At 31.9% G+C, this 24,821-nt stretch overlaps 5 protein-coding genes across 6 annotated transcripts; 2 read left to right on the forward strand and 3 right to left on the reverse strand.

Moving 5' to 3' along the window:
* Positions 1-3,078: 3,078 nt before the first annotated feature.
* Positions 3,079-4,499, reverse strand: LOC106116655 (DNA ligase 1-like). The gene is made up of 4 exons (XM_013310544.1): positions 4,469-4,499; positions 4,346-4,404; positions 3,796-3,922; positions 3,079-3,580 (listed from the first exon to the last, which is right to left on the reverse strand). The coding sequence occupies exons 1-4, from the start codon at positions 4,491-4,493 to the stop codon at positions 3,084-3,086; spliced, it is 708 nt and encodes a 235-aa protein (XP_013165998.1). The 5' UTR covers positions 4,494-4,499; the 3' UTR covers positions 3,079-3,083.
* Positions 4,500-4,762: 263 nt separating this feature from the next.
* On the forward strand, positions 4,763-9,365 carry LOC106116649 (uncharacterized). 2 transcript variants are annotated; one of them, XM_013310539.1, is made up of 6 exons: positions 4,763-4,816; positions 5,414-5,546; positions 6,513-6,773; positions 8,005-8,105; positions 8,815-8,953; positions 9,152-9,365. In XM_013310539.1, exons 3-6 carry the CDS (start codon positions 6,755-6,757, stop codon positions 9,232-9,234), a joined length of 342 nt encoding a protein of 113 aa, XP_013165993.1. In that variant the 5' UTR covers positions 4,763-4,816; positions 5,414-5,546; positions 6,513-6,754; the 3' UTR covers positions 9,235-9,365. The 2 variants fall into 2 exon arrangements, with proteins under 2 accessions (XP_013165993.1, XP_013165994.1); XM_013310540.1 differs by having other exon boundaries at positions 4,773-4,816; positions 8,005-8,096.
* A 2,203-nt stretch (positions 9,366-11,568) lies between these two features.
* LOC106116644 (uncharacterized) lies at positions 11,569-13,037 on the reverse strand. Its single transcript, XM_013310534.1, has 5 exons — positions 12,940-13,037; positions 12,690-12,775; positions 12,414-12,620; positions 11,809-12,004; positions 11,569-11,725 (listed from the first exon to the last, which is right to left on the reverse strand). Exons 1-5 carry the CDS (start codon positions 12,956-12,958, stop codon positions 11,688-11,690), a joined length of 546 nt encoding a protein of 181 aa, XP_013165988.1. The 5' UTR covers positions 12,959-13,037; the 3' UTR covers positions 11,569-11,687.
* Positions 13,038-16,531: 3,494 nt separating this feature from the next.
* Positions 16,532-20,073, forward strand: LOC106116502 (uncharacterized). The gene is made up of 4 exons (XM_013310370.1): positions 16,532-16,634; positions 17,941-18,076; positions 19,581-19,664; positions 20,066-20,073. The coding sequence occupies exons 1-4, from the start codon at positions 16,554-16,556 to the stop codon at positions 20,071-20,073; spliced, it is 309 nt and encodes a 102-aa protein (XP_013165824.1). The 5' UTR covers positions 16,532-16,553.
* Positions 20,074-20,407: 334 nt separating this feature from the next.
* Positions 20,408-22,288, reverse strand: LOC106116640 (uncharacterized). Its single transcript, XM_013310531.1, has 2 exons — positions 22,251-22,288; positions 20,408-21,048 (listed from the first exon to the last, which is right to left on the reverse strand). Exon 2 carries the CDS (start codon positions 21,041-21,043, stop codon positions 20,693-20,695), a length of 351 nt encoding a protein of 116 aa, XP_013165985.1. The 5' UTR covers positions 21,044-21,048; positions 22,251-22,288; the 3' UTR covers positions 20,408-20,692.
* Between the last annotated feature and the right edge of the window lie 2,533 nt (positions 22,289-24,821).

Below are 24,821 nucleotides of genomic sequence, written 5' to 3' on the forward strand. Positions count from 1 at the left end.
AATGTACAATATAAAATAAATCGCAAAATGTGTTGGTAAACGCATAACTCAACAACGCCTGGTCCAATTTGGACAATTCTTTTTTTTTAAGTTCAAAGATTACGGCGAGAAAAATTCGAATAATTGCTGGAAACTAATTAATTTTTATTTTCATTTCATGCGGACGGAGACGCGGGTGGCAGCTAGGTTCAAATCAAAATAGGTTATCTGTAAAAGACAAATAATATGCAAAAATAGTACAATAGCGCAGCATGACGTTGAAACCGGATAACAATCAAATTTTATACGTTACGTGATATATTATAGATGGTAGGAATAGAAATCATAATATAAATACTAGTATCAAAGACAATAAGAGAGAAAAGATTTCAGCCCTGACGAAAAAACAACGTAAAAACGGATACGGACGGATACGGATACGGATAGCGGACTTAATTTTTTTTTTTTAGTATTTAAAACTTTATTCATTATAACTAATTACGAAGTACTTATAACGATTATTAAAAAGTATAATTTTCATTTAAACTCAGGTTTTTATTTAATTTCATATTTTAAGTTTTAATATTACAACTTAAATTCAGATTAAACTTTCTTTAGCTTTAGCTAAAACTTTTTAAAATCTATATCTCGATAGTATTAAGAATTTGTTTTCCCTCGCAATAATAAAGTTACATTTAATATTTTGCTGAATTAAATAAAAAAAAATATCCAGTGCTTATTATAAGGATCAAATAATTTTTAAAGACTCATTCATAATGTCATACCGTAAACATAAATGGCAATCTTACGTCATCCAAACAATAGGGATCGTGAGAAAAGCAGGTGAATTGGGTGCGGAGTGTAGACTATCTAATCTCGAACACAATAAGCTGACATTTTCACTTTAAAAGGTAACAGTTGGGTCTCGTTGCGAACTATGTCGCAGTTGCTCTACGCAGGTGAAACCTAGAGACTGTTAAAATTAAATTAAATTAAAAAAACACACAGCTCTGATTTTAGTTCAGTTAATTAAGAGAAAACTATGAAGGATAGTACTTTTTAGTAACACTGAATGTAGAGACGCCCTTTTTTTCAGAGGGGAATGCTTTATGCATACTCCGCGCCTGGGGGGGACGCGGTAGTTATGTGGGATTCTCTTCCGGATGGGAAGCATACCCACTTAACCCCTCTGTTCCTCCTACGCATCATGGCGAGGCCACGGGCACGCTTGCGCTTTTGTCCGCGACCTCGCCTGCATGTAGAGACGCCCTGGAATATGGATAAAAATCTATAATAGCTTTCTGTTATTGCATATAATTATTTACCTGGTCATTTGCTACCTAAACCTATAGAGATTTTAAGATTAAATACCAATGAGTTTCTAATGTTTATGAAATCAAATTAAATACATACTATTACTATTAAGTATACTAGAATTCAAGTAACGCTAGTAAATAACTATGTAGGTACCTAAATAAATATTGAATATTTGCAAGAAAATTCCAACATTGCCATCTTGTGAAAAGAAATTCATTTAACCAACAGAACTGTCCATATGACAAACAAGGCATGGTTTGAAGTTCGCTTTAGTAAAGGAATAACTCAATAGATGGCGCTTTAATAGAAATTATAAAAAAGACTCTACAATCTTAATTTTATAAAACATTTATTAAATGAATTATTTTGTATTTTTTAAAGGGGTTTATAATAAAACAATTTCGGATACCTTAAAGCTTTTTACCTCTTTTTAAAATTACATTATTTCGCTATTTTATAATAAAATATTCTAGACACAAATCTGTACTTTCCTCCTGCACTGATTAACTTTTCACAAATAGAATCTTAAAACTCAATGAATAATTAGGTCAGAACATTTCGACATATCAGTTCCAGTGAAATCTAAAACAAATGAGATTGTATTACAAAACAGTTTCTCTATTTCATATGACATTAGAGACTGACAAAGTTATCTGACCCGGTCGGGGTAAGTCAGACTAAATATAGACTGCTTAATAGAGTCCATCGCGGTTACCAGAAAATATGTATCCATGAGCATATCAAAGTGGCATAATGAATGACAGCTACAGTACAAAAAGAACCTTGCGACATAGACTCTTGTTCTTGATCTTCCTTTTCTGCTTCCTATTCTTCTTCTTTTATCAGCTTTTGACTTTCTTCTTCTTTGATTTATCTGACTATCATAATTAAGTTTGACTTATGACCACCGGGTTAGAAATCCTTGTCAGTCCATAACAGTATTTTGATGACTGGGTTTTGACTACAGTGACATTGACATTGACAAATATTGTCATCCCAAACATCTCAATAATCTTATTAATGATGGATGTTTGTTAGAAGGTATCTCCATAAAAGTTCAACGGATCTTTATGAAATTTGGTACAGATATAGAACATAATTTGAATGGACACATAGGCTACTTACTAAGATTTTTTCATAATAAGTGGATGTGGTGGAAACAAAACAATGTGTCAATACAAATACCATGGTAGTTGACACCCATAGTCAATGTAACCAACCGTAATTGTGTTGGCAATTGTGCATGTACATTTTACAATCATCCGGGAAAATTGCTTTTACATTACGCCGTATGTCTACTGCACAGATCACATCGCTAGCTTCTCTACAAGTCCTTGCTCTCCAGCACCAATATTTTTCTACGAACGGATGCCGAGTATACTGGATTAAAGAAACCGTACAATTAGTAATGATGTGATAGACTGATTCACCAACCTCATTATCTTACTCTACCATACACTATAAACGAGAGTTTTGAACGCAGAAACTTCCTTTACAAATATATTCATCTCTCATCATTCTATTAACAAGATATCTGAGTTTTTATTTTTTTTAACACTATTATAACTAACATTTAATTAGTTACTTTTGCTGATCATAATTAGGGGAAGTAAGATATAGGAAGGAACCTGCCTGAAAATTTAATATCTGAAAGTTAAGATAAAAAAAAAAACAATTGTAAACGGAATAAAATCCTATGTTTATTTTCGACACAATTGTAATTTATACATGTTAAATTTTAAGTTATATCTTATAAAACATTTTTATGAAGATTTGCATTTAATGATTTAATCCTGTTTATTATCGTCATGTACTTCTTCATCATGCTCGTCGTTTTCATTATCATTGTTTTGTGAATCATTATCTTTAACATTCCCTTCAGAATCACCTCCATCATTCTCTACTTTAGCTTGAGATTTAGAAACTTTTTTATTTTTAACTTTTCTTTCGGATCCTCTCTTTACTTTACCTACATTTTCTTCTGAAACGCCATTTCCTTGATCTGCGTTAACTTTCGATACAGATTCTTGTTCTTGATCAGTACTTGCCGAATGTTCCTTTTCTTCTTTCAAGCTTTCTTCTTTTTTATCTGCTTTAGCTTTCTTCTTCTTTGTTTTATCATTTTTATTTTTGCTCACACTTGACTTCTTAGTTGTTGTTTCTGAGCTTTCTTGACTTTGACTTGACTCTTCGATTTCTTTTGTTTTCATTTTGTCCTGTTTGTTACCATCTTCTTTGGGAGATGGTAACGATGCACATTTCTCGAAAAGTGTCTTCTCAAAATCTGAAAATTTTTATTCTATTGTAGCTTATCGCTAGAGTTTCACTGCATTAACTCTTGTACTAAGTCATATTGCTATCCCTTTCATTGCCTTTGGTAGAATAGCGACAACAATATATATTAATACAAGTGCAACTGCAGTTACAATAATTACTGAATATATTATTTAATTTGTTATAATATATGGGTATAGACGATTAAAATATTTGACAGCTCACCAGTTCCTTTCAAGCAATTATATTCTTTTATATCACAGGAGTCGATGAACTTTCGCAATTTGCCTTTCGAATCAATACCACATTTTTCTACAGCGTTATGCACACAAACCTTAGCCTGATAACAAGCCTGGCAAAATAAAACGGGCATAAATAATTTAAACGTTTCATAGTGTTTAAATATATTTACTTAAAATAAATAATCGCCACATACACTTTAAAATAATTTTAGTCTTTTAAACATAACTTTACGACGAAATATAACTATACAAATAATATGAATAAATGTTTGTTTGTAAGTATCTCCAAAACGGCTCAACGTATCTTGATGAAATTTGGCACACTAGTAGAACATAGCCTGGAAGAGCACATAGACTACTTATTAAGATTTTTTTTAATGTCACGCAATTTTTTTAATGATTGCAATTCGATTACTCGTCGGAATCCTCTTAACGATTAAGTCTTGCGACGTAGGAGTTTGCATGGAATCATTAGTCAATCTAATTGCATTAAAATAGACTTAAATTAATTAAAACAGTTTAATTAATATTACCCTTCCAGCTGGTTCACTGTATATCGTTGTAACACAAATGCAAATTAAAACTTGAAAACCTGAAAATGCAATTAGGTTATTTCTTTCAAATAAATTTTTATTTATATATTAATTTATTTATACCTAGAAATACATTTATGTTGAACATTTTGAAATTTATGAGGAAAGTGTAAAAAAAAACACTTTAAAATTTATTGAACATAAATATAAAATGTTTAAATTTTCAATTGAATATTTATTACATTTTTATTTTTATTATTATACCAATTCCTATAAAATTTAATACTGATACTATTTATCTAGAACTATGTGATAACTATATTACCTAATATTTAGTCTATAAAATATGAACTTTATGTACTTGAGTACATATTTAAAAGTAAAGATAAAATTGTTCTAATGATTTTACTTTACATACTTTTTATATGTTTCACAATCATTATAAACACAGACAGCCAACTAAGAAAGAAAGTAAGAAATTTTTAATTGATTTTTAATAGAGATCAATATTAGACATTAATAACTCCGGTAAATTATTCAAACTTTCGTGAGACATTATAATAAACTGTAAGGAAGAAAACCCGAAAAAGAGCCAGTGTGTTGACTCAACTAGCCTTAAATTCGACGTTTATGTCCCCTCACTAATCATTCTGACACTTCAGTTTGTAATAAAAACGCGCCATTCGAGCCAAAGGATTTTAACCAATAATGTCTAAAAAAACTTATAAAAACGGCTCAAATACTCACGTATATTCGTCCGGTGGCGGTACCGACTAATTTCGAGCCCATCGGGAGCCCTTCATTAGGGTGAGTGGGACTGGTATTATTTGACGAACGCGTGCTCCTGACCGTTTTTATATATTATAACTTTAGATACTCTGGAGTTCAAATAGCAACCATTGCATCTTGAAAAATGAATAGAACCTTTATTTTAAAGTATATACTGACTGTCCACTTTTAAAACACCCGTAAATAACAACATTTTTATCACATTTGTGCCTGACAATTTCGATCGTTCTTTTATTATATGTTTCTTTGAAGTATTTTTAATTTGAAGCTGTATTTCAGAAAACATGTCTTGATGCATTCGTGTGTATTCACAATAAGAGACGTTTGTGTGGATTGAATCGTATCACAAGAGAAGTGAGAAGATTCTTAGATATCTGTGACCTTTTAGAATTTAATTGTGAATACAAAACAGGTAAGAATTAAAGATTAGAAAGTTAAAGTTCTTTAAGTGAGACTAATTTATTAAACATATTATCAAACTCAGATTCGTTAAGTGATCATTAATGTTCATCTATTTTAACAGTGGTAGAGCCCGCTTTAACATCTTCGCACGAATTGACCCGACTCGCCCGGTGAAATACCACGACCACACAGAAGACAGGCGTGAAGTGGAAGCTATTCCGCGTGCAGTCTGATGAGTGTGCGTCCCGGAGGCCTAATTTAATCCTCTTTCCCTTCCCACCCTTTTTTCTTATAAAGAAAGGGTGGGAAGTGAAAGTGAACTTTACGGATGAGAGGATGCACGTAAACGAATATATATTCTTTATGAGCATCCACTCCTCCGTCGATTAAAGGTAGGCATCGCATATGCAATTGCGTATGTCTATGGGCAACGGTCACTTCGCTATATCAGCGACTTCAGGTGGCCGCTCACTCGTTTGCCACCTTATGACATAAAAAAACGAAATCAGCACTAAAATATTACTTATGATATATATATTTTTTATTTATTTATTTATATAAACAAGGAACAATATACACATTACAATAAAAGTATCTATAAACCCATTGTGGGATTGTCCAGACACTTTGGTACTACGCTATGAAATAAAACAGTAGGTAAATTTAATATAGATCACTAGCTGTCGCCCGTGATTCTGTCCGCGGGGAATTAAAAAAAAAACTTAATTAGTAGCCTATGTGCATTCCAGACTATATTCTACATGTGTGCCAAATTTCATTAAAATCCGCTCCGGTTATACCTTCAAACAAACATCCATCTAAACATTGGCATTTATAATATTAGTACGAAGTAGATTATGGTTGAAATAACGGAATTATTTATTTAATTGAATGTTCTGACATGAATTAGAATTCATTCCTTCATACAAAGTTACTGGAACTACTAAAAGCAACTAAAACACACATTTACTTGCAGATTTTCGAGAAACAAATGAACATAAATGTAAACACGTGCCTCCGCTATAAGAATCTAACCATTGTCTCACCGTCAACAATGTATGTAGCTATCTATTTAGTGTTACTTCGTAGAAAGTCTGTATTTACTAGGAGTTCTAGGTAATAATAGACAAAGTTTATAAACACTTGAAGCACTATGATAGCTTGTTATATCATTTCTAATCAAGCTGTCAAACGGTTAAGACGATCTGAAAGCAAAAGATGAACTTGAAAATATTTGGTAAGCTTATATTAAGATTTCTAATTTATCTTACTAATATTATAAATGCTGATGTTTAGATGTATGGACGGATGTTTGTTAGAAGGTATTTCCAGCACGGCTAAATGGATCTCGCTGAAAGGTATAGATGTAGAACATAGCCTGGAAGAACACATTCTTCTTCTTCTTCCAATGCCTTTCCATTACTGGAGGTTGGCCGTTAGCTCTGTGAACCCTTTCCTGTCCTGTGCGAAGCGAAAAAGTTGTTCAACGCTGGCAATATTGGTCCATTCCCGGATGTTTCTTAGCCACGACTTTCTCCTCCTTCCAACTCGTCTTCTGCCTGCGATTTTGCCCATCATAATGAGTTGAAGAAGTTCATATTTTTCATAAGAACACATTGGTTACTAATTATGTTTGCTTTTTAATTCTGCGCCCGGAGTCGCGGGCGAAAGCTAGTAATGATTTAATAAATCTGTTAAATGTTATCTGTTAGAAAATTAAAACAAAAAAGAAAAGTTGATGTAACGTCGTATTAAAATAATATAATTTTCTCAATATACTTTGATATTTTCTAAAAGCTTTTACCTTATACAAAGTAAATTGAGTTAGAAAATAGACTACAATATAATATAAATAATTCATCCGAGAACAAATGACTTTCTCTTTAAGGTATTTAATAAAGTCAAATATCTTATTACTTGCAACTCCCACTCGCGAGCCTAAAGGCATATAAAAGATTACTCATTACGTATTTTATAAATGTAAAATTATTTAGTTACACTAACATAATAAAGTGTTCATCGTGAACGTGGGTAGCTCAAGAGTCAGGCACTTGACTTGCAATCTGCAGGTCCTGCGCTCGAATCCCGCTATGTACCAATGCGTCTTAGGATTTCCGATTTGCATATGTACATTTATTCGACGTTCTTACGGTGAAGGAAAACATCGTGATGCAACCTGCACATATCTGAGAAGAAATTCAAAAGATATGTGTAAAGTCAATCAATCCACACTTGGCCAGCGTGGTTGACTATGGTCTAGTTACCACTAACTTAGGGTAGGCTCCGAGCCCCTCGGTGGGGACGTATAGTGCTGATGATGATGAATAAAGTAGAAAGATTTGTACTTAAGTATATAAGAGGTTAACTCAAAAACTACTTTTTTTGTTTTGGTTTTAAGTAGTTTAAGTGGTGTCTCCTATTTTGCAAGCTGATATATTTTTCTAACCGCACTTATGTTTCTTTTGCAGTTGTATTATTCTTTTTCTGCATTATAACCAGTGCAATGGCTCACGGACCTCCTCCGGATCGTGACAATGAAGACATTGTTATGGGCCGCAAGGTAAAAAAAGTAATGTTCTTTTTATAAAATTTTACCTATCTTTGTTTACCTTAAAGAATTAGTTTGTGATTTCTAAAATAAAAATCACATACCTTTTCTTTTGGCAAAGTTTTTGCAATATTAAGTCATTTTGTTCACTTATTAAGTTTTTAGTATTGTGTTGTAGACATAAATAATAAATTTGTTACTTAATAAAAAAGTAATAATGTAAATTTTCCCTACGTTACACAGCGTCCTCAATTTCCATGTTATTAAACTTTAACCAGTTTCCCGACGATGTTCCTGTTTTCAATGCATTTACAATGTCACAATAAGAAACTTCTGTATGCTATAGAGTTTGGTATAATTTTGTTTTTGTAAAAGTAATCATTTGGTTTGCGAAAGGTACACTCTATCACTTAAATACGTGTCTTCAATTATGTGCACAAGACTTAGTGTAGAAGTAGGGTATCCTGTTTATTTTTGAAATTTGGATAAAAAACATATTATATCTTTTTCATGGAAAATGTGTTCCTACTGTTAGGAAGAAAATCCAACACTATGCCGGTGTATCGGCGCAACAATAGCCCTATTAAAATATTAACGTTTATATCCCCTCATTAATCAATCTGGCACTTAATTTGGTAACGAAAGCGCGCCATTCGCTTCAAAGTCTTCTAACAAATATTGTCTAAAAGTACATGTATTATTAAGCTTATTTAATCCTTATGTCTGTTAGATGGGAGCGAAATGGTGCAGCATGGCTAAAGTTTGCAACCATGATCGCGTGCCCGTCTGCGGAGTTAGCCACGCGGGCGACATCATGGGCTTCCGGGACCTTTGCGATATGTTTGACTTTAACTGCATTAGGCGACGAAGTAAGTATTTGCATATGATTAAGGGCGCTGTTTCTAGTATGTATGAAGTCAGCCGACCCGCACTGGGGCAGCGTGGTTGACTATGGTCACCACCAACTTAGGGTAGGCTCCGAGCCCCTCAGCGAGGAAGTATAGTAAGCTGATTATGACTATGTATATACGAATAATCGGAACTGATTTTTTCTTAATAATTTTCAGATTACAAACAGACGGCTTGTCCCGAAGATAAATCAATACTGAGTGTCTCTCGTCGGCCTACCAACAGTTACTATGATGACTAAAATAAATATTATATATTTTCAAATAATACAAGCGATTTCCTATTTAATGTATGGAAATAGTACTTTTATATTATTACATTAAAATAGTATAGTATAATTTAATAGCAATATTTAAACACAATAATTGTATATTCTAAATCACACCTTTTTTATTTAAATAAATTTAATCCTATAAAAGAAATTGTTTTATTTATCAGAATTTGAAGGAAATGTTTCATTAGAATTGTAGGCCAACATGTAGGAACTTGAAAATAAAAAATATAATATCATTAAGGAGTAAGTATTGGTACTTCTTTTATAAGGGAAGGGGGCAAACGAGCCGCGAGAACACCGAGGTGATCAACAATACCCATGGATATCTGCAACACTAGAGGAACTGCAGATGCGTCATTTTATAGACTCGCATTTTATGACCAATGATAACACAGCACAATTAGATAGAATAATTTTAATTCTAAACGCAACGAAACATTAACAAGATATATCTCTTACTTAAACTCTTCGCTTAACAGAAATAAACAATGCTATTATTCATAGGAGCCAAAACAACATTTTGAATTAAATCTGGAATCTCAGAGCCTACCCAAGTTACAGGTGGTCAACCACGCTTGTCCAGTGCCTGTTGCATCTAGATGTTTTCCTACACCGTAAGTAAGTCGGTTAAATGTACATATGAAATTTCCAAAAACTCATGGATCGTACCTACACGTTAAGACTTCTGTCCTGCCCGATCAAACGCTTAACAATTGCGTCGCTGACGTTCCATTTTTAAATTATACAAATTACCTAGCTCTCGACTCTGTCTGCGCAGAATTAAAAAAAAACTTAATTAGTAGCCTATGTGTTCTGCCAGACTATGTTCTATATGTATGCCAAATTTCGTCGAGATCCGTTTAGCCGTTCTGGAGATACCTTCAAACAAACAAACATCCATCCATCCTTCTAAACATATAGTACTAGAATTAAAAAAAACTATTGGTTGCAGCGTAATGTTATATAGCCTTCCCCTATAAATGGACTATCCAACAAAAAAGAATTTTTCAAATCGGACCAATAGTTCCTGAGAATGGCGCGTTTAAACAAACAAACTCTTCCGCTTTATAATAATAGTATAGATTAGTAAGAAGTAAGATTAATCAATTTAAACACGTTAACGTTTTTATTTCTCAAGACTTATACAAAAATATGTGTAATTCTGGAGTAATAAATAAAATATGTTTGTTTCTTGAATGATACATCAATATTCTTGACTAATATTGTAAACATCGTATCGTAACATCCGCTTATTGTTATATCGATAAACAGAGCTTTAATATTAATATGTTGTATGTAAACGCTTCAGACAAGACATTGTCGTAGAGTAGACTGGATTACAACTCATGTATTTACTTAAAATATATTTCTTCATAAATATTTTAATATCAGTAAAATCACATCTTGTTGGAGACAGAACTCATGTAGTAAGTACTTTTAAAAGATATCCCATTAAAAACCTTAACCTAATTAATGTACCTTTTTATATGTCTGTCAAATTATCAACTCAATCTTGCATTGATTTACAGAGTTATTTAGTTATGTGCTTTATTAAATGTTTTGCCCTAGCTATCTTAAAGCAAGAAATCGATTATAAAACGAACTTTTCCAAAATATTACTGTGTTCATCTCATGTACAGTTTTTTTTTCGTTTAAATGATAAACGACTCTGTCCGCGCGGAATTAAAAAAATGCCAAATTTCAGCGGGATTCTTTCAGATTTTCTTGAGATACCTTCAAACAAACATCCACCCATCTAAATATTCGCATTTATATTATTTTAGTAAGATTTAAACTTTATCTTTTTACTTATTTGATTCTCATTCCAGGCGGAATTGAAGAAACTTTGTGATCACGCATACACATGTTTCCATGACACGGTCATAATCTGCGGGAAATCTGTTAACGAAGCGAGAACTTTTATAGATCTTTGCGATATGTATGAATATTCCTGCGAAAATAATATGGGTAATACCTTATTGTGGATATAAGAAATTACTTAGGAGATATACATTTATTCTAAATGAATTTCTTTTCTTTCTTTTTCTTTTCTTTCTTTTTCTTTTCTTTATTTCTTTATATGCCAATGCCAATAATACACTATAAAATAATTGTATTATTTTCTACTACTTCGTATCCTAGTCTTTGATTTTACTTTCTAAAAAACAAAAATAGAACGAGTTTGTGACAAAGATATGCAATTATAAAATAATATTTAATTTTAATTGAATAATATAATTTAATTATTTAGTTTTCAGACACGTGAAAGAAGATGAAGACATTTGTCCAAATCAAAAGGAATTAGGACCAGGCGTTGGATAATTAATACTGCTATATAAAATTACATTTAATATAAACGCATATTTATGTTTATATAATTCGAAATAACATAAAAAATAGAGTAATCAAAATCTTTTAAATCACATTATCGGTCGACATGATGGTACGAGAGCGAAATCTGGAAGAAAATTAAAAAAAAAACATGAAGAGTGGTTATTAGTTAAACTTATTTAAAAGATATAGAACTAAAGTTCAACTTACTGTATCTCCAGTAGCAATTAACTTGAAGCATATGACAAACATCATCAAATTTCCCATAGCCAAAATTATCATCGTAACCACAAACCGGGGAATATGTTCTATGACACAGTAAAGCCACACCGCACCAAGGACTTATCTTTTTATTTGGATCATCTGGCGTTAATGTTTTAGAACTGAAGGAACGACGTGATATTACCTGAAAAGGCAATATCAGATATAAGGCATCCTATACATGATGAATGTACAAGTATTTTGATTTCGGCCAATACTGCACATAGATTTTCCGGAGATATAATTAAAAAACGAGGAATTTGAAAATGGAATAGGGAAATGATACATTAAAGAAAATAAAGTTAATTGAGTAGGTAATAAAGAAACAGTATCTAAAGAAAAAAGGTTTATTATCAAAATTATTTAAACTTAATATGCCGTTACTCAATTCATTTTGGTTCTTTTTCAATGATAGGAATAGGATCAGTGTCATTTTTAAGTTCATTTATAAGTATATTGCCGATTAACTTTCCGTATTTAGTGACATTTTTACCAAGTCTTAGTATTGGATGGTCGAGTTCATTGTCTATATTAACAGGTCTTTGTTGATGTACCTCCATTTTTTCTGGCAGTTTCGGCTGCTCAATATTGTTGCTCAAATTTTCAAGCAGCTGTCTACTCGTTTCTTCATTTATTTGTACTAATTTTACTAAATGTTCTAAAGCTTGTGTATGCTGAACCAATTTATCCTCAACAAACTCTTTAAATTGGTTAAAGCTTTTTTTCTTAGTTGTATCGGTAACTTCGCGTTTTTGAATTTTCTGGCAAAATAATCATAAAATCTTAGGAAGAAATAACACTTTTTAGGTATTTTACACTTTAATACATACGTTTGATGGTTCCACTGCGTACACTAAGACATCTTCTAATCTTTCGATTTGAAATGAATTTGCTACCAATGTAAGAAGAACTGCGGCTGAAATAAATAAATATTAGTAAGTTTAGCCTCGCAAGATATAAAAGAAAATATGGAGAACTGATCTCCAACCTTTCTTAATCGGTGAGGCAGCTCAAGAAGAAGAAATAGTAAGAGAATTTATAAATGCTTGAACAGTGTCTAGTAGCAAGAACGACCCTTACCAAGTGTTAATTGCCTCATAATGTCCGCACGCTAGTTAGATTGTTCTTCAATTAGATTAGTGTGTAAAGTATGTCCAACTTATAGCGGTCATAATGGTATAGCTTTACCAGTGTATTTGATACTTGCACATATTTTTATACATTTTTAAGTTGCCCCAAGTAATTCAAAAAACCTTTTGATCTTTTGTATTTGGAAGAAATCATACTATTCATATTAATATTATAAATGCGAATGTTTGGATCAATGAATGTTTGTTTGAAAATATCCTCAAAACAGCATCATGGATCTCGCTGAAAATTAAAATATATCTAGAACAAAATCTGAAAAAACACATAGGCTACTAATTAAGTTTTTTTTTTATAATTCCGCGCAGACGGTGTTGCGGGCGACAGCTAGTGTATGTAGTATATGTTACAGAGTGAATTTTGACTGAGGGTACTAAATAGATTTTTACCAAATTTACTTTTATTGAGATCAGATAATTAATTCTTTCTTAGATTTTCTTTGCCATACACATTTTAAGCTATGTTGAAGAGAAAACAAGATATAATAATGTTAATATTTCTGTACATATATTTCTGTGTTCCTGGTATACTTTATCAAATACACGACATCAATATATTGATATTACTAAGCTATTTAAAATTCAAGTATCAAGAAGGTGGAAACGTCGTATAAAAGGCCGATTGTGATTTATTAACTGCAATTGATTTAATTAGTGACATTGATACGCGTTTTTGTTAATAAATGCTCGATAAATCTTGTATTCGTCATGCCCTCTCAGGCACGGTGTCAAAAATGATATTACCCAATTAATTAACATTTTATGTCATATATATTATTTTTATATGATAAACGTGCATTTTAAAATCACTTCATGTTATACATATAGATATTTACATAAACATAGTAATTATTATATAACACGAGTTAACATTTTGTACTCGTAAATATCGCTGAAAGCTGATTTCATTTTATTTTAATACTAAAATAGCTGTCGCCCGCGACTCCGTCCGCGTAGAATTAAAGAAAAACATAATTATTAGCGTATGTGTTCTTCCAGGCTATGTTCTTTATCCATGTAAAATTTCAGCGAGATCTATGCAGCCGTTCTCGATATACTTCCAAACAAACATTCGCATTCATAATATTAGTAAGATAAAAAAATAGCTTGTTATTAAAATTCATTTATTGTAAAACTTCTCTCTCATTTGTTACCATCTCTTTCTCTTGTCAATTGGTTAACTCGTAAAATTTCCACATCCTCAATGTAATATCAGAACGCGTAAAATATTGATTGCAAATGGAATTTGTTTGCGCTTGCGTCATAAAAGTAGTTCGCGAACTTAACGATGCTGTAAAAGTGTTCCGTACCCTTGTTCCTTTACAACTACGTAACATTCTTTTGAAATAAATATGCAGTTTTATTTATAAGGATGTTTACAATATGTTTATTATTTTTAGTAAGTGATATATCTTTAATTAAAAACGTAAGCGTCGGTGACTTAGGGGTCAAGCACTTGACTTGCAATCTGCAGGTCCTGGGTTCGAATCCCGACTTGTAACAATGTGTTTTTCGATTTCCGAATTTACATATGTATATTTATCAAACCTGCACTAAGCCAACGTGGTTGACTATGGCCTAGTCACCATAACTTAAGGTAGGCTCCGAGCCTCTCGGTGGGGACGTATAGTGAGCTGATGATGATGAATTAAAAGCTTGAATACATTTCGAAAGATACAATGTTATGTCACCAAGCGATCTTGAATGTTTTGCTTCTTTGTAATTTTATTTATCTTCTTTATTTTAGTTCTCCTATTATATACCAATACAGTAAAAGGTCACAGCGAATCAATTAAGGTAAGATATTTAACAATTACTCCAGAAGTTAATCTTGTTTTGTGTGATTTATCATATTTCTTGTTATATTTATTAAAACTACTGACTGTCATCCACTCGGTCCGCGTGGTAAAAAAAAACTTAATTAGTAGCCTGTTTTCTACATCCATGCCAAATTCCAGCAAGATCTGGAGATACCTTCTAACTTTTATACAGTATTATTTAGAATCCTTTGGCGCGAATGGCTCGCTTTCGTTACAAAGTGAAGTGTCGAAATTATTAGTGAGGGGACATAAACGTCGACATTTTGGTATGGTTAGTGTTGCGCCAGTACACCGGCACAGTGTCGGATTTTCTTCCTAACATAATAGATATCCATCTATTCATTTAAACTGTCACACTTATAATGTAAGTAATATTTAGCGATATTTTGTTTGGTAGAACGAAGAGGAGTGTAAAATAGCAGATCTGTGTGTACACGACAAGGTTCCGATGTGTGGCATTGATTCGTGTGGCGAAATGAGGACATTCATCGACACATGTGACATGCATGAATTTAATTGTGACAGTAAAAAAGGTATAATATGTCTCTCTTTATATCTCTACTAGCTGTCGCCCCCGACTATGTCCGCACGGCATTAAAAAACTATAGTAACCTATGAGTTCTTCCACACTATGTTCTATATGTATGCCAAATTTCATCAAAATCCGTTCAGATACCTTCAAACAAACATTCATCCAAACATTCGCATTTATAATATTAGTAAAATGTACCGAATGCTTTGCTTGATCTTAATTCAAAACATCTGTTGGTTGTAACTTACTTCTAGGAAGTTTGTCTTAATGTGACCTCATTAATGCTACTAAAGATTAGTAAAAAAGTTTCAAATAGCTTGCCTGAATTTGTATTAAGAAGACAAAGTTAATAGAAAAGGAAATACTAGAATAGAAAACAAGAAAGGGCTGAAAACCTAATGTAGTAATCTTCTTTTATTATTTAATTGCTACAGTTTTGGTTCATTCCAGATTTCAAACAACGTCCTATCCACGAATGTTGGGTAACCTGCAAAAGAGGTCGCTCCTTCAAGAAACCGGAATATCGAACTGACTGCAATCTTAACGCTAAAGCAAATAGACTTTAATAAAATAATTCATAATTTGTTTATTAAATATTTAAATGCACATTTAAAAATCTGTCAATTATTTCTATTCCAGTATATATTTAATGTTAAACACAACATTTTCAAAAACAACGCCTGTTTGATTTATTTTACAGTAGTATTAATCGTAATACTAAAAATTTGCTATTTTTAAATGACAGGCAACTGAAAGTAAAAACATTAAGCCATTTATTGCCCTTTTTAAAATACATGATTGCCTTTACTTGATACACAAAACCCACGAAAGTAACACTAAAGTTATTTAGATACTAAAGTACTTTTCACTTTATTGCTTGGACTTTATATTTTTCTAAATATGTATATGCATACTATTTCCAAGTATTAAAAACAAAGATATGCATTTGCCCTTATATTTAATAATTCAACGACTCTTTTTATCAAATAGTTGTCAACTTTACAGTTTCTCTAAAAACAATCAAATGTGAAATACGTTAAATAAATTCTTGATTTCTTTTTAGGCGAAGAAAATAAAATAAAACATAACAAATAAAATTACAACTAACTTCAAATGTAAAATATAAAATAAAATGTAGAATGTAATATAATTTGCAACATATAATTTAAAAACGATAGTGTAAAAACATGTAATAATATGATTTCTTACATTTTATTTGTAGAATTTATATTACTTTTACATCTCCGCCGTTGTTACAGTCATGTCGATAGTGCAAAGGTATTTAAATCTTACTTCTTACTAATATTATAAATACGAATGTTTAGATGGATGTTTGAAGGTATCTCCGGAACGACTCAACGGATCTCGCTGAAATTTAGCATAGCTGTAGAACATAGTCTGGAAAACACATAGACTACTTTTAAGGTGTTACTAGTAACTAGGTGCCGCCCCTGACTCTGTTCCGCCCGAACAGAGTCAGGGGCGGCACCTAGTTACTTTAATAAGTTAATACGTATCAAACTACGGATACTTTTGGTCCATTGATTAAAAGTCTGCGATATTCGATAATCAAATATTAACTTTAACATCAAATTCACGTTTATCCGTTTTTGTTCCACTCCTTAAATGGAGTATAAAGTTTTCGATTCACGATTATTTATATTTTCTTCATTTTAATAAATAACCTTTATACATTTTAATTATTTTGTTCTTTGAAAATTCTTAGTAATAACATTTTATATCTATTCTTACTTAGAAAGTCAGTGAACTGTTAAACTGTTTCCAGCGTAGGATGATATTGCGTTGGTGGGAAACTAGACGACGGTACTAAGAACAAGTTGTTCATAACAATTAAGCTTTAATAGGAAATTTTATACGAACCAAACATTGAAATATTACGAAGCCTTAAGCTATTATTTTTCTAATTAATATTGTACAGGGATTTAAATAAAAAACCCTTGTTTGCAAAAAAATGTGTTAATATTGTAGAACATGAATAACAGAAAGACATAGAAAACTGATTTGACGTTACTAAATTCAAATGTTTAATTTCTTCTTTTTTCTTTGATTTAATGGCAGCTATAGTGTAAAAACTCCTTGAACAAATATCATTGATCGTTATGATTATCTTTGTAAATAGATTCTTTAGAGAAAACTTTTTTTCAATACAACAATTGAGAAAATACTACTAAAAATATTTGTAATACATTTAAACAATTATTTGACTATATGCCAAATCTCACTAGTTTAGTAGTACAACTTTTATTACGACATTATTTGTTCCAATTTTCAACTGATGACCTGAACGTTGTGCCAAAAGTGGAATACCCAGTTATGAAAGGGGGTTAAGTGAGCTTACAGCACACTGAGCGCCTTTTGTCTACTCTACATCCACGTTTATTATTGCATTTTGAACTATAATAGAAACAATTTAGAAGATAATTACTGACTGACTCTAAAGAAGTATTATCAAACAATTGTTTAAAGAACAATCAAAAGATTCTGAGTACTATTTAGTATTTTAAAACATAGATACGAGTGGCTGCGATTTACTAGTCTTGTTTTATGTTTCTTTTCTCGGCAGTTAGAAGAGGAATGCAAGATCGCAGACATCTGTCGTCATGACCAAGTCCCAGTGTGCGGAATCGACGACTGCGGGGAGATAAGAACCTTCATTGACACATGCGACATGCATGAGTACAATTGTGATAGTAGAAAAGGTAAAGACAAACGTCTATTCCCTTTCCCACTCTTTTACAATAATAAAGTCCTTTATCTGTACATACCCCGTCTTTTAAAGGTTGGCAACGCATCTGCTAACTTTTTAGTTGCAAATGTCCATAGACATTGCTTTTTTACGGCTACTCATTTGCTATTACTAAAAAAAACCTGTAAACAATGTTGCCATAATGACGTAACTAATCCTGTGCACGTGCAAATTATTTCGTAGTTTAAAAGTATCCTCCCGCCCACTTTAAATTACTCATGCCGTTGAAAACACGTGTAACTTTTCGTGTAGGGTGACCATAAGAGATGTCTCTAAGAATATTGCTAATAAAAATATTCACAAAATAATTTCAATATCAACACACATAAATTATAAGATACACGTAATATTATTTAATCTATTTAAAAAGTGTTTAGTAGTAAATTTTAGAATAATCATCATCAGCTCACTATACGTCCCCACCGAGGGGCTCGGAGCCTACTCTAAGTTAAGGGTGATTAGGCCATAGTCATAACCACGCTGGCCCAGTGCGGGTTGGTTGACTTCACACATATCTTTGAATTACTTCTCAGATATGTGCAGGTTGCATCACGATGTTTTCCTTCACCGTAAGAACGTCGGATAAATGTACATATGTAAATCGGAAATCGAAAAACACATCGGTACATGGCGGGATTCGAACCCAGGACCTGCAGATTGCAAGTCAAGTTCTTGACCACTGAGCCACCGACGCACCGAAATTTTAGAATACAATAGGTTAACAAATAAATTTATGTTCAAAAATTTACTTATACGAATACACGGGTTTACTAATATATTGGGAGGAAGGAAAAATTCTCAGTAGCTACTTTACTTTTTGTAGCTTCTAATGACAGGATTTGATAACAAAGGTACTTGGTTACTCCTATCAAATTGATTAACACTTCTGGAAACTAAACACTCGCAAGTTCTTTGTGAATATTCTCGCAAACTAACAAGCCATATCCGATGCCCTTTTACCAGGAAAACCAACAATTCCAGACCTAAAGGTCAACCTGTAATATAAAACAAACCAAAGCAACCAACCAATTTATAAAGCTCACGTTTCAGTGGTTTTTCACCCTCGTATTTGCCGTCTTATTCAAATAAATAGGCTTCATTGAAACATTTTGATGTCTTTTGTCTTTCTAAGAATTGTCGTATTTTACTTGTAAACAATTTTCGTTTCTTTTTCTTCGAATGAAGCAAAATAAACGTCACAGATTTCGATTAACATATGTACATTTATCCGATGTTCTTACGACGAAGGAAAACATCATGATGCAACTTGCACATATCTGAGAAGAAATTCAAAGATATGTGTGAAGTCAACCAATCCACATTTGGCCAGTGTGGTTGGTCTAGTCACCGCTAACTTTGGGGTAATCTCCTTGCCTTTCAGTAGTCATTTAGTGGACTGATGATGATGATGATGATAATATTTTATATTGCGATGTGATTTTCTATTTGACTTTCAGACTTTATTCAAAAACCAGCTCACGAATGTTGGGTGACTTGTAAACGTGGTAGAAGTTTTAAGAAACCTCTCTACGGTGAAGATTGTAATCTAATTTGGTATAAAAACGAGGAAATTATCAAAACAATTTTATTGAAATAAATTAATTCGATAATAACGAAACAATAACTTAACACGTACTTATTGCTTCGAGATCACAGTACGTATAAATATTTAACAATTGTAATTTTAACTATTAATTATTTAAGTTATAAATTATTAAAATTATTACTAATAATATGGCCATATACAATAAAAATTACAATATAAATTATAATAAAAATTATAAAATTATTTTAATTAATTTAAAAACCAACCACCAATGATATTACTTTAAATACATAAGTTATAATTAAGTATGACTTAGATTCACTATTGGATTATTGATTATTATAATTACAAAGGTATATAAGGTGACGTTATTTATTTGCTATTTAATATTTACAGGTGCATAATAATATTAATCTGAGGTTAATATTCTTAAAGCTAATATGAGATTCAAGTTATGACTATACTAAATATTATTTACATCATAAAAATATTAAACGTTTATAATAAGAGGTTCAGCACTCTATTGATTTACTATAAATATTTTAAAAATTACATTTTCTAACAATAAGAAACGTATTTTAAAAATTAATATTAACTTTCTTAAGACTACAGCTAATATTTAACAATAAAAAAATAAACATAGGTACGAAATTTTTAAATTACTTTACCATACTCTACCTCATTCATACAAATAACATAAAATTAAATATTAAATTAAAACATACCCAAAATTGTCTGTCGTTATTCCGTTTAACTGTAGAACTCATGTGGTTTAGACAAAGTGCATTCGTTTCTAACCGACTCCATAGCGAACTTCAAAAATGTCTGAAATTGTCGCGCGACAATAACATGACTTATCTGTTAGTTATCTATACATATTTGAAGTACGCTATTGAATCGCTTCGAAACGAATGCATCTTGTCTAACCCAGCTGCAGTGACATATATAGCTTTCTCTTTCATTTTCTTTGATAAAATAGAGACAACAATACTTTCAATGTCACTGTCGATAGTCCTCTACATTTTAGTGATTGTCTAAAAATCCAGCACTTTTAACTATCTTATAAATATTTTCCCGCGGTATCTTCTCCGCTTCTCTTTCTACAACTTGCATCTCTTTGTTGGTGAACCAGGACTCTTTAGCGAGACCTGCAGCGATAGCTGGGTTGTCATAGAACCTATTAGACTTCAGAAGGTCAGGAGGTAGAAGCGCTTCACTAGCCGCGTTCAGTTCAACTGCTGGATGAGAGTGGACAACTGGAGCTGCCGGATGAGCGTATTGGATGCCCAATGGTTGTAATGGTTCAGCGAAGAGCAGACCAGGTCTGGCTTCTGTCATTACCACGATGGTAACAATGATGAGTATGCAACGCATTGTAACTGGAATTTATAATAACTTAGGATTAATTGTGTGATAGGAAAACATGTACGATGATTTTTATTTGTTTCTGGTTAAATTCAGAATAAAAAGAATTTAATAAAAATAATTTTGTACCGACATAAATTTGTTAAACTAAACATTGAACATTTTTATTTAGTTAGGCTATTTTTTTGTTGGCTATATTTGTCAACAGCAAAATTATACGATATAATGATGAATATACAAACTGAGCTGGTTCCTATTTTACAATTACTCTTATAAGAATAAAGTCTTCAACAAGAGTCCAATGGATAGCATTTTTCACGCTTATACAAGTTTCTCGCTAATCCAATCAGCGCTTATCGACTTTATTGTTTACTAGCTGTCGCCCGCGACTCCGTCCGCGCGGAATGAAAAAAAAACTATTGGTCGCAGCGTAATGTCACATAGCCTAAAACCTTGCTTTATAAATGGACTATCCAACAAAAAAATAATTTTTCAATTCGGACCAGTAGTTTTTGAGATTAGCGGGTTTAAACAAACAAACTCTTCCGCTTTATAACATATGTATAGATAAAAAATATATATACAAATAAGTAATATTTTATTTGCGTACAATGTTGCAACATTCCCTATCTTACAGTAAATACGACAAGAATAAAAAGAACGCATTCAGCCTTGTTCAGTGCGTACGTGACCTTAATACAAAGAGACGTGAGACACTACACCTACTCCTTGCTCTAGTTGCATATAAGACTTAAGCTTAAAGTCACTTGACTTGTAAGCCAGGATTTTAAGTCAAGTATCCTGACTTAACTACAGTTTACAAATACAGTATTCCTGCGAGGTGTTGCTTTTACACAACCTCTTAGAGTCGTTAAGTGAAGGGTACTTAGTGTAGATTAATTGTAGATCGTAATTATACTAAGAGGCTGCTATTTGCGACTTTTGTTGATAGCGTTTACGACAAACACTGTTATATACATATTACATTTGATGAAATTTTTAATGAATCATTTTTACAACGAACACACACAATAAAGACTTTAAAATGTCAAGAATATTTTTTATAAATTAAACCGGTAAGTTAAAATTATAATTCATTTGGATTTTTTATCATGCAATTTGTAAATAAAAAAAATGTTTTACGAATTTTCTTAACTTCCGCTAAACTAATAAATATTATTTCTCCGATATCACGCATAACACTAAGTCTACTCACATTTAGTCACAAAAGTCACGGTCACTATCACACAGCTGCGCAACGATTACTGCGCGCGCGCAATACAGCCTCCGATATAAATAGCATTTTGCTCTAACCTTCTGAACGCTTCCGGGATCAATTGGACCACAGACAATTTATGCTTAAATATGTAGTTTTAAGGAAGTTAATTAGTAATAAATAAGGAAGCTAAAATATTTGCAAAATCTGTTAACTGTTGCAAGTTTAACATGTTTTTAATCTTACTAATATTATAAATGCGTATGTTTAGATGGATGTTTGTTTAATGGTATCTCCAGAACCGCTGTATAGATCTCGCCGAAATTTGGCATATATGTAGAGCATAGCCTGGAGGAACACATAAGCTACTAGTTAAGCTCTTTCTTATACCGCGCGGATGGACTCGCGGGCGACAACTAGTGGTCAAAAAATTAGACCATAGAGTTTTTATAAAAGCTCCAACCGAGTATTAAAACTTTAATGTTAGCCGATCAACCAATATAACATAAGTTTTATGGAGATTCATAAAATTTATGTAGCAATTACTAAGCCTTTAAATGTTTCCTTCAAAAAACATTTCTATCAAAATTAAAAAAAAAAAGTGAACGTGTTTTTTAATGAAACGAGTCACAACCGTTAAAGTATTTCATTAAAAAATATTTTAACATTCTGAATAGCAGAATTTCCTCAACAAAGCATTGTAAAATTCTGAATACGGTCTAATAACGCAAAGCGCTTTTGTTCTCTACACAAGCAAACTGTTTGGAACTGAATTAGTTGTTGCTGGGGAAAATAACAGTTTAATTTGAACACTAGCACTCACAGTTTTGGAATTATTTAAGCAGCTCTTTAAGTTAGATGTTTCATACTAACTCTACATTAAGAGTATGTTATAGTCATCACTAGACAACGCTAAAGTTATTATTATATTACAGTTATAACTTCTCTACTAATATTAGAAAACGGAACAGTTTGTTTAAATGCGCTAATCTCAGGAACTACTGGTCCGATTTGAAATATTATTTTTTGTTGGATAGTCCATTTATAGAGGAAGGCTTAAGGATATAACATTATGGTACGACCAATAGTTTTTTTTTATTCCCTCGGTTCTCGAAGAATCTCGGATAAATTTACATATGTAAATCGGAAATCGAAAAACACATTTGTACATGGCGGGATTTGAACTCAGGATCTGCAGATTGCAAGCCAAGTACTTGACCCCTGAGCCACCGACGCAGACTCTTATCATTCTTACTTAAACGTTTGCTTAGTAGAGTTTTTTTACTAAATTTACCCTTAGGTACCCCCTCACTAAGTGCGACTATTAGTTGCTTTATATTAATTTATTACTAAAATGTATTTCCTCTTTCTGTTTAAAAGTATGTAAATTTAATTAAAATTTCATTGAATTTAATGTTTCGTGAATAGATTACAATACATGTTAGTACAAGTATCTCCTGTAGGCGTATTAGTTAAAATAATTAATGAATGAATTGACCTTGTAACTATTAATAAATGCTATATTGTTAAAAGTGAAATAACATAGATCGTTGTGGATCGCCTTGCTGTCATTTCCTAAGGCGTTTGATATACTTCCGTAGCTTTGATGTATAGCTTCCGAGGCTATTGCCTTTAATGATTGTAAGAAAATTATATCTCGGAATAAATTTAAGCTTTATATTCCTAACTGGTGTACTCGTTATTACGTGTAAGCCAATTCGTTTTTCATCTTAGCTAATGTACGTAAAGGCATCAGATGAAATTAATTTTAATTCCTTCGCCGTATACTTTCTTTTTTTTTACGCAAAATTATTTTTTCTTTACATTTTCAAATAGATTATTCTTTAAATTTTATTGTTATTTCTCATTAATATTTCATAACTTAATCGATTATTACAACGATTTTAAGAAATAACTTGTAAATTGAGAAAGTCAATTGACATGAATATTTAATTTACGTTAGGCGCCATCTTAACGGCTCGCCGCCATGTTTGGTATTTATAACACTTTTAATTAAAATATGAAATTGTTACAACACATAAGTCTAGACATTTAGCCCTTAAGGTTTTATTTTTAGTATGTTTAAAATATTTCACTTTCATAGTATTCAAAATCTTACTAATATTATAAATGCGAATTGGATGGATGGATGTTTGTTTAAACGTAACTCCAGAACTCCTGAACGGATATCGATGAATTTTGACATACATATAGAACATATTCTGGAACAACACATCGGTTACTAATTTTTTTTTTAATACTGCGTGGACGGAGTCGCGGGCGACAGCTAGGATTAATATAAATCCGGACTCAGATCTTCGCTACATCAAATATTACAATAATGTTGAACAAGTAAGTAAGTATACTTCTCAATCAATTTTAATATTTTAAAATATGATAAACAAGAACAATGTATCAGATTACACAACAAAAACAGATACTAAACGATGTTAATACAATGAAAGCAATCACTTGAAAGAAACACGCACTTAATGAATCCAGGACAAGGTCAGTGCCGCGTGATTAAATGCATATTATATCCGAGCTACCGATACAACGAGATAAACTTTC

The sequence above is a fragment of the Papilio xuthus genome, unplaced genomic scaffold (assembly GCF_000836235.2).
Source record: "Papilio xuthus unplaced genomic scaffold, Pxut_1.1 DF827714.1, whole genome shotgun sequence".
Classification (NCBI taxonomy): domain Eukaryota; kingdom Metazoa; phylum Arthropoda; class Insecta; order Lepidoptera; family Papilionidae; genus Papilio; species Papilio xuthus.

What these genes read in the sequence shown, in the direction of transcription:
- LOC106116655 (XM_013310544.1), bottom strand. Translation starts at nt 4,493, where the DNA reads ATGTTCAACATAAATGTATTTCTAG. An exon ending in CAACATAAATGTATTTCTAG is followed by an intron (nt 4,405 to 4,468) that starts GTATAAATAAAT and finishes TTGCATTTTCAG; the next exon opens with GTTTTCAAGTTTTAATTTGC. An exon ending in ACAGTGAACCAGCTGGAAGG is followed by an intron (nt 3,923 to 4,345) that starts GTAATATTAATT and finishes TTATTTTGCCAG; the next exon opens with GCTTGTTATCAGGCTAAGGT.
- LOC106116649 (XM_013310539.1), top strand. An exon ending in TGGGCCGCAAGGTAAAAAAA is followed by an intron (nt 8,106 to 8,814) that starts GTAATGTTCTTT and finishes TATGTCTGTTAG; the next exon opens with ATGGGAGCGAAATGGTGCAG. An exon ending in TAACTGCATTAGGCGACGAA is followed by an intron (nt 8,954 to 9,151) that starts GTAAGTATTTGC and finishes AATAATTTTCAG; the next exon opens with ATTACAAACAGACGGCTTGT.
- LOC106116644 (XM_013310534.1), bottom strand. An exon ending in AACTGCCAGAAAAAATGGAG is followed by an intron (nt 12,005 to 12,413) that starts GTACATCAACAA and finishes TTGCCTTTTCAG; the next exon opens with GTAATATCACGTCGTTCCTT. An exon ending in TAATTGCTACTGGAGATACA is followed by an intron (nt 11,726 to 11,808) that starts GTAAGTTGAACT and finishes ATTTTCTTCCAG; the next exon opens with ATTTCGCTCTCGTACCATCA.
- LOC106116502 (XM_013310370.1), top strand. Translation starts at nt 16,554, where the DNA reads ATGATTTCTTACATTTTATTTGTAGAATTTATATTACTTTTACATCTC. An exon ending in GTCATGTCGATAGTGCAAAG is followed by an intron (nt 16,635 to 17,940) that starts GTATTTAAATCT and finishes TTTTCTCGGCAG; the next exon opens with TTAGAAGAGGAATGCAAGAT. An exon ending in CAATTGTGATAGTAGAAAAG is followed by an intron (nt 18,077 to 19,580) that starts GTAAAGACAAAC and finishes TTTGACTTTCAG; the next exon opens with ACTTTATTCAAAAACCAGCT.
- LOC106116640 (XM_013310531.1), bottom strand. Translation starts at nt 21,043, where the DNA reads ATGCGTTGCATACTCATCATTGTTACCATCGTGGTAATGACAGAAGCC.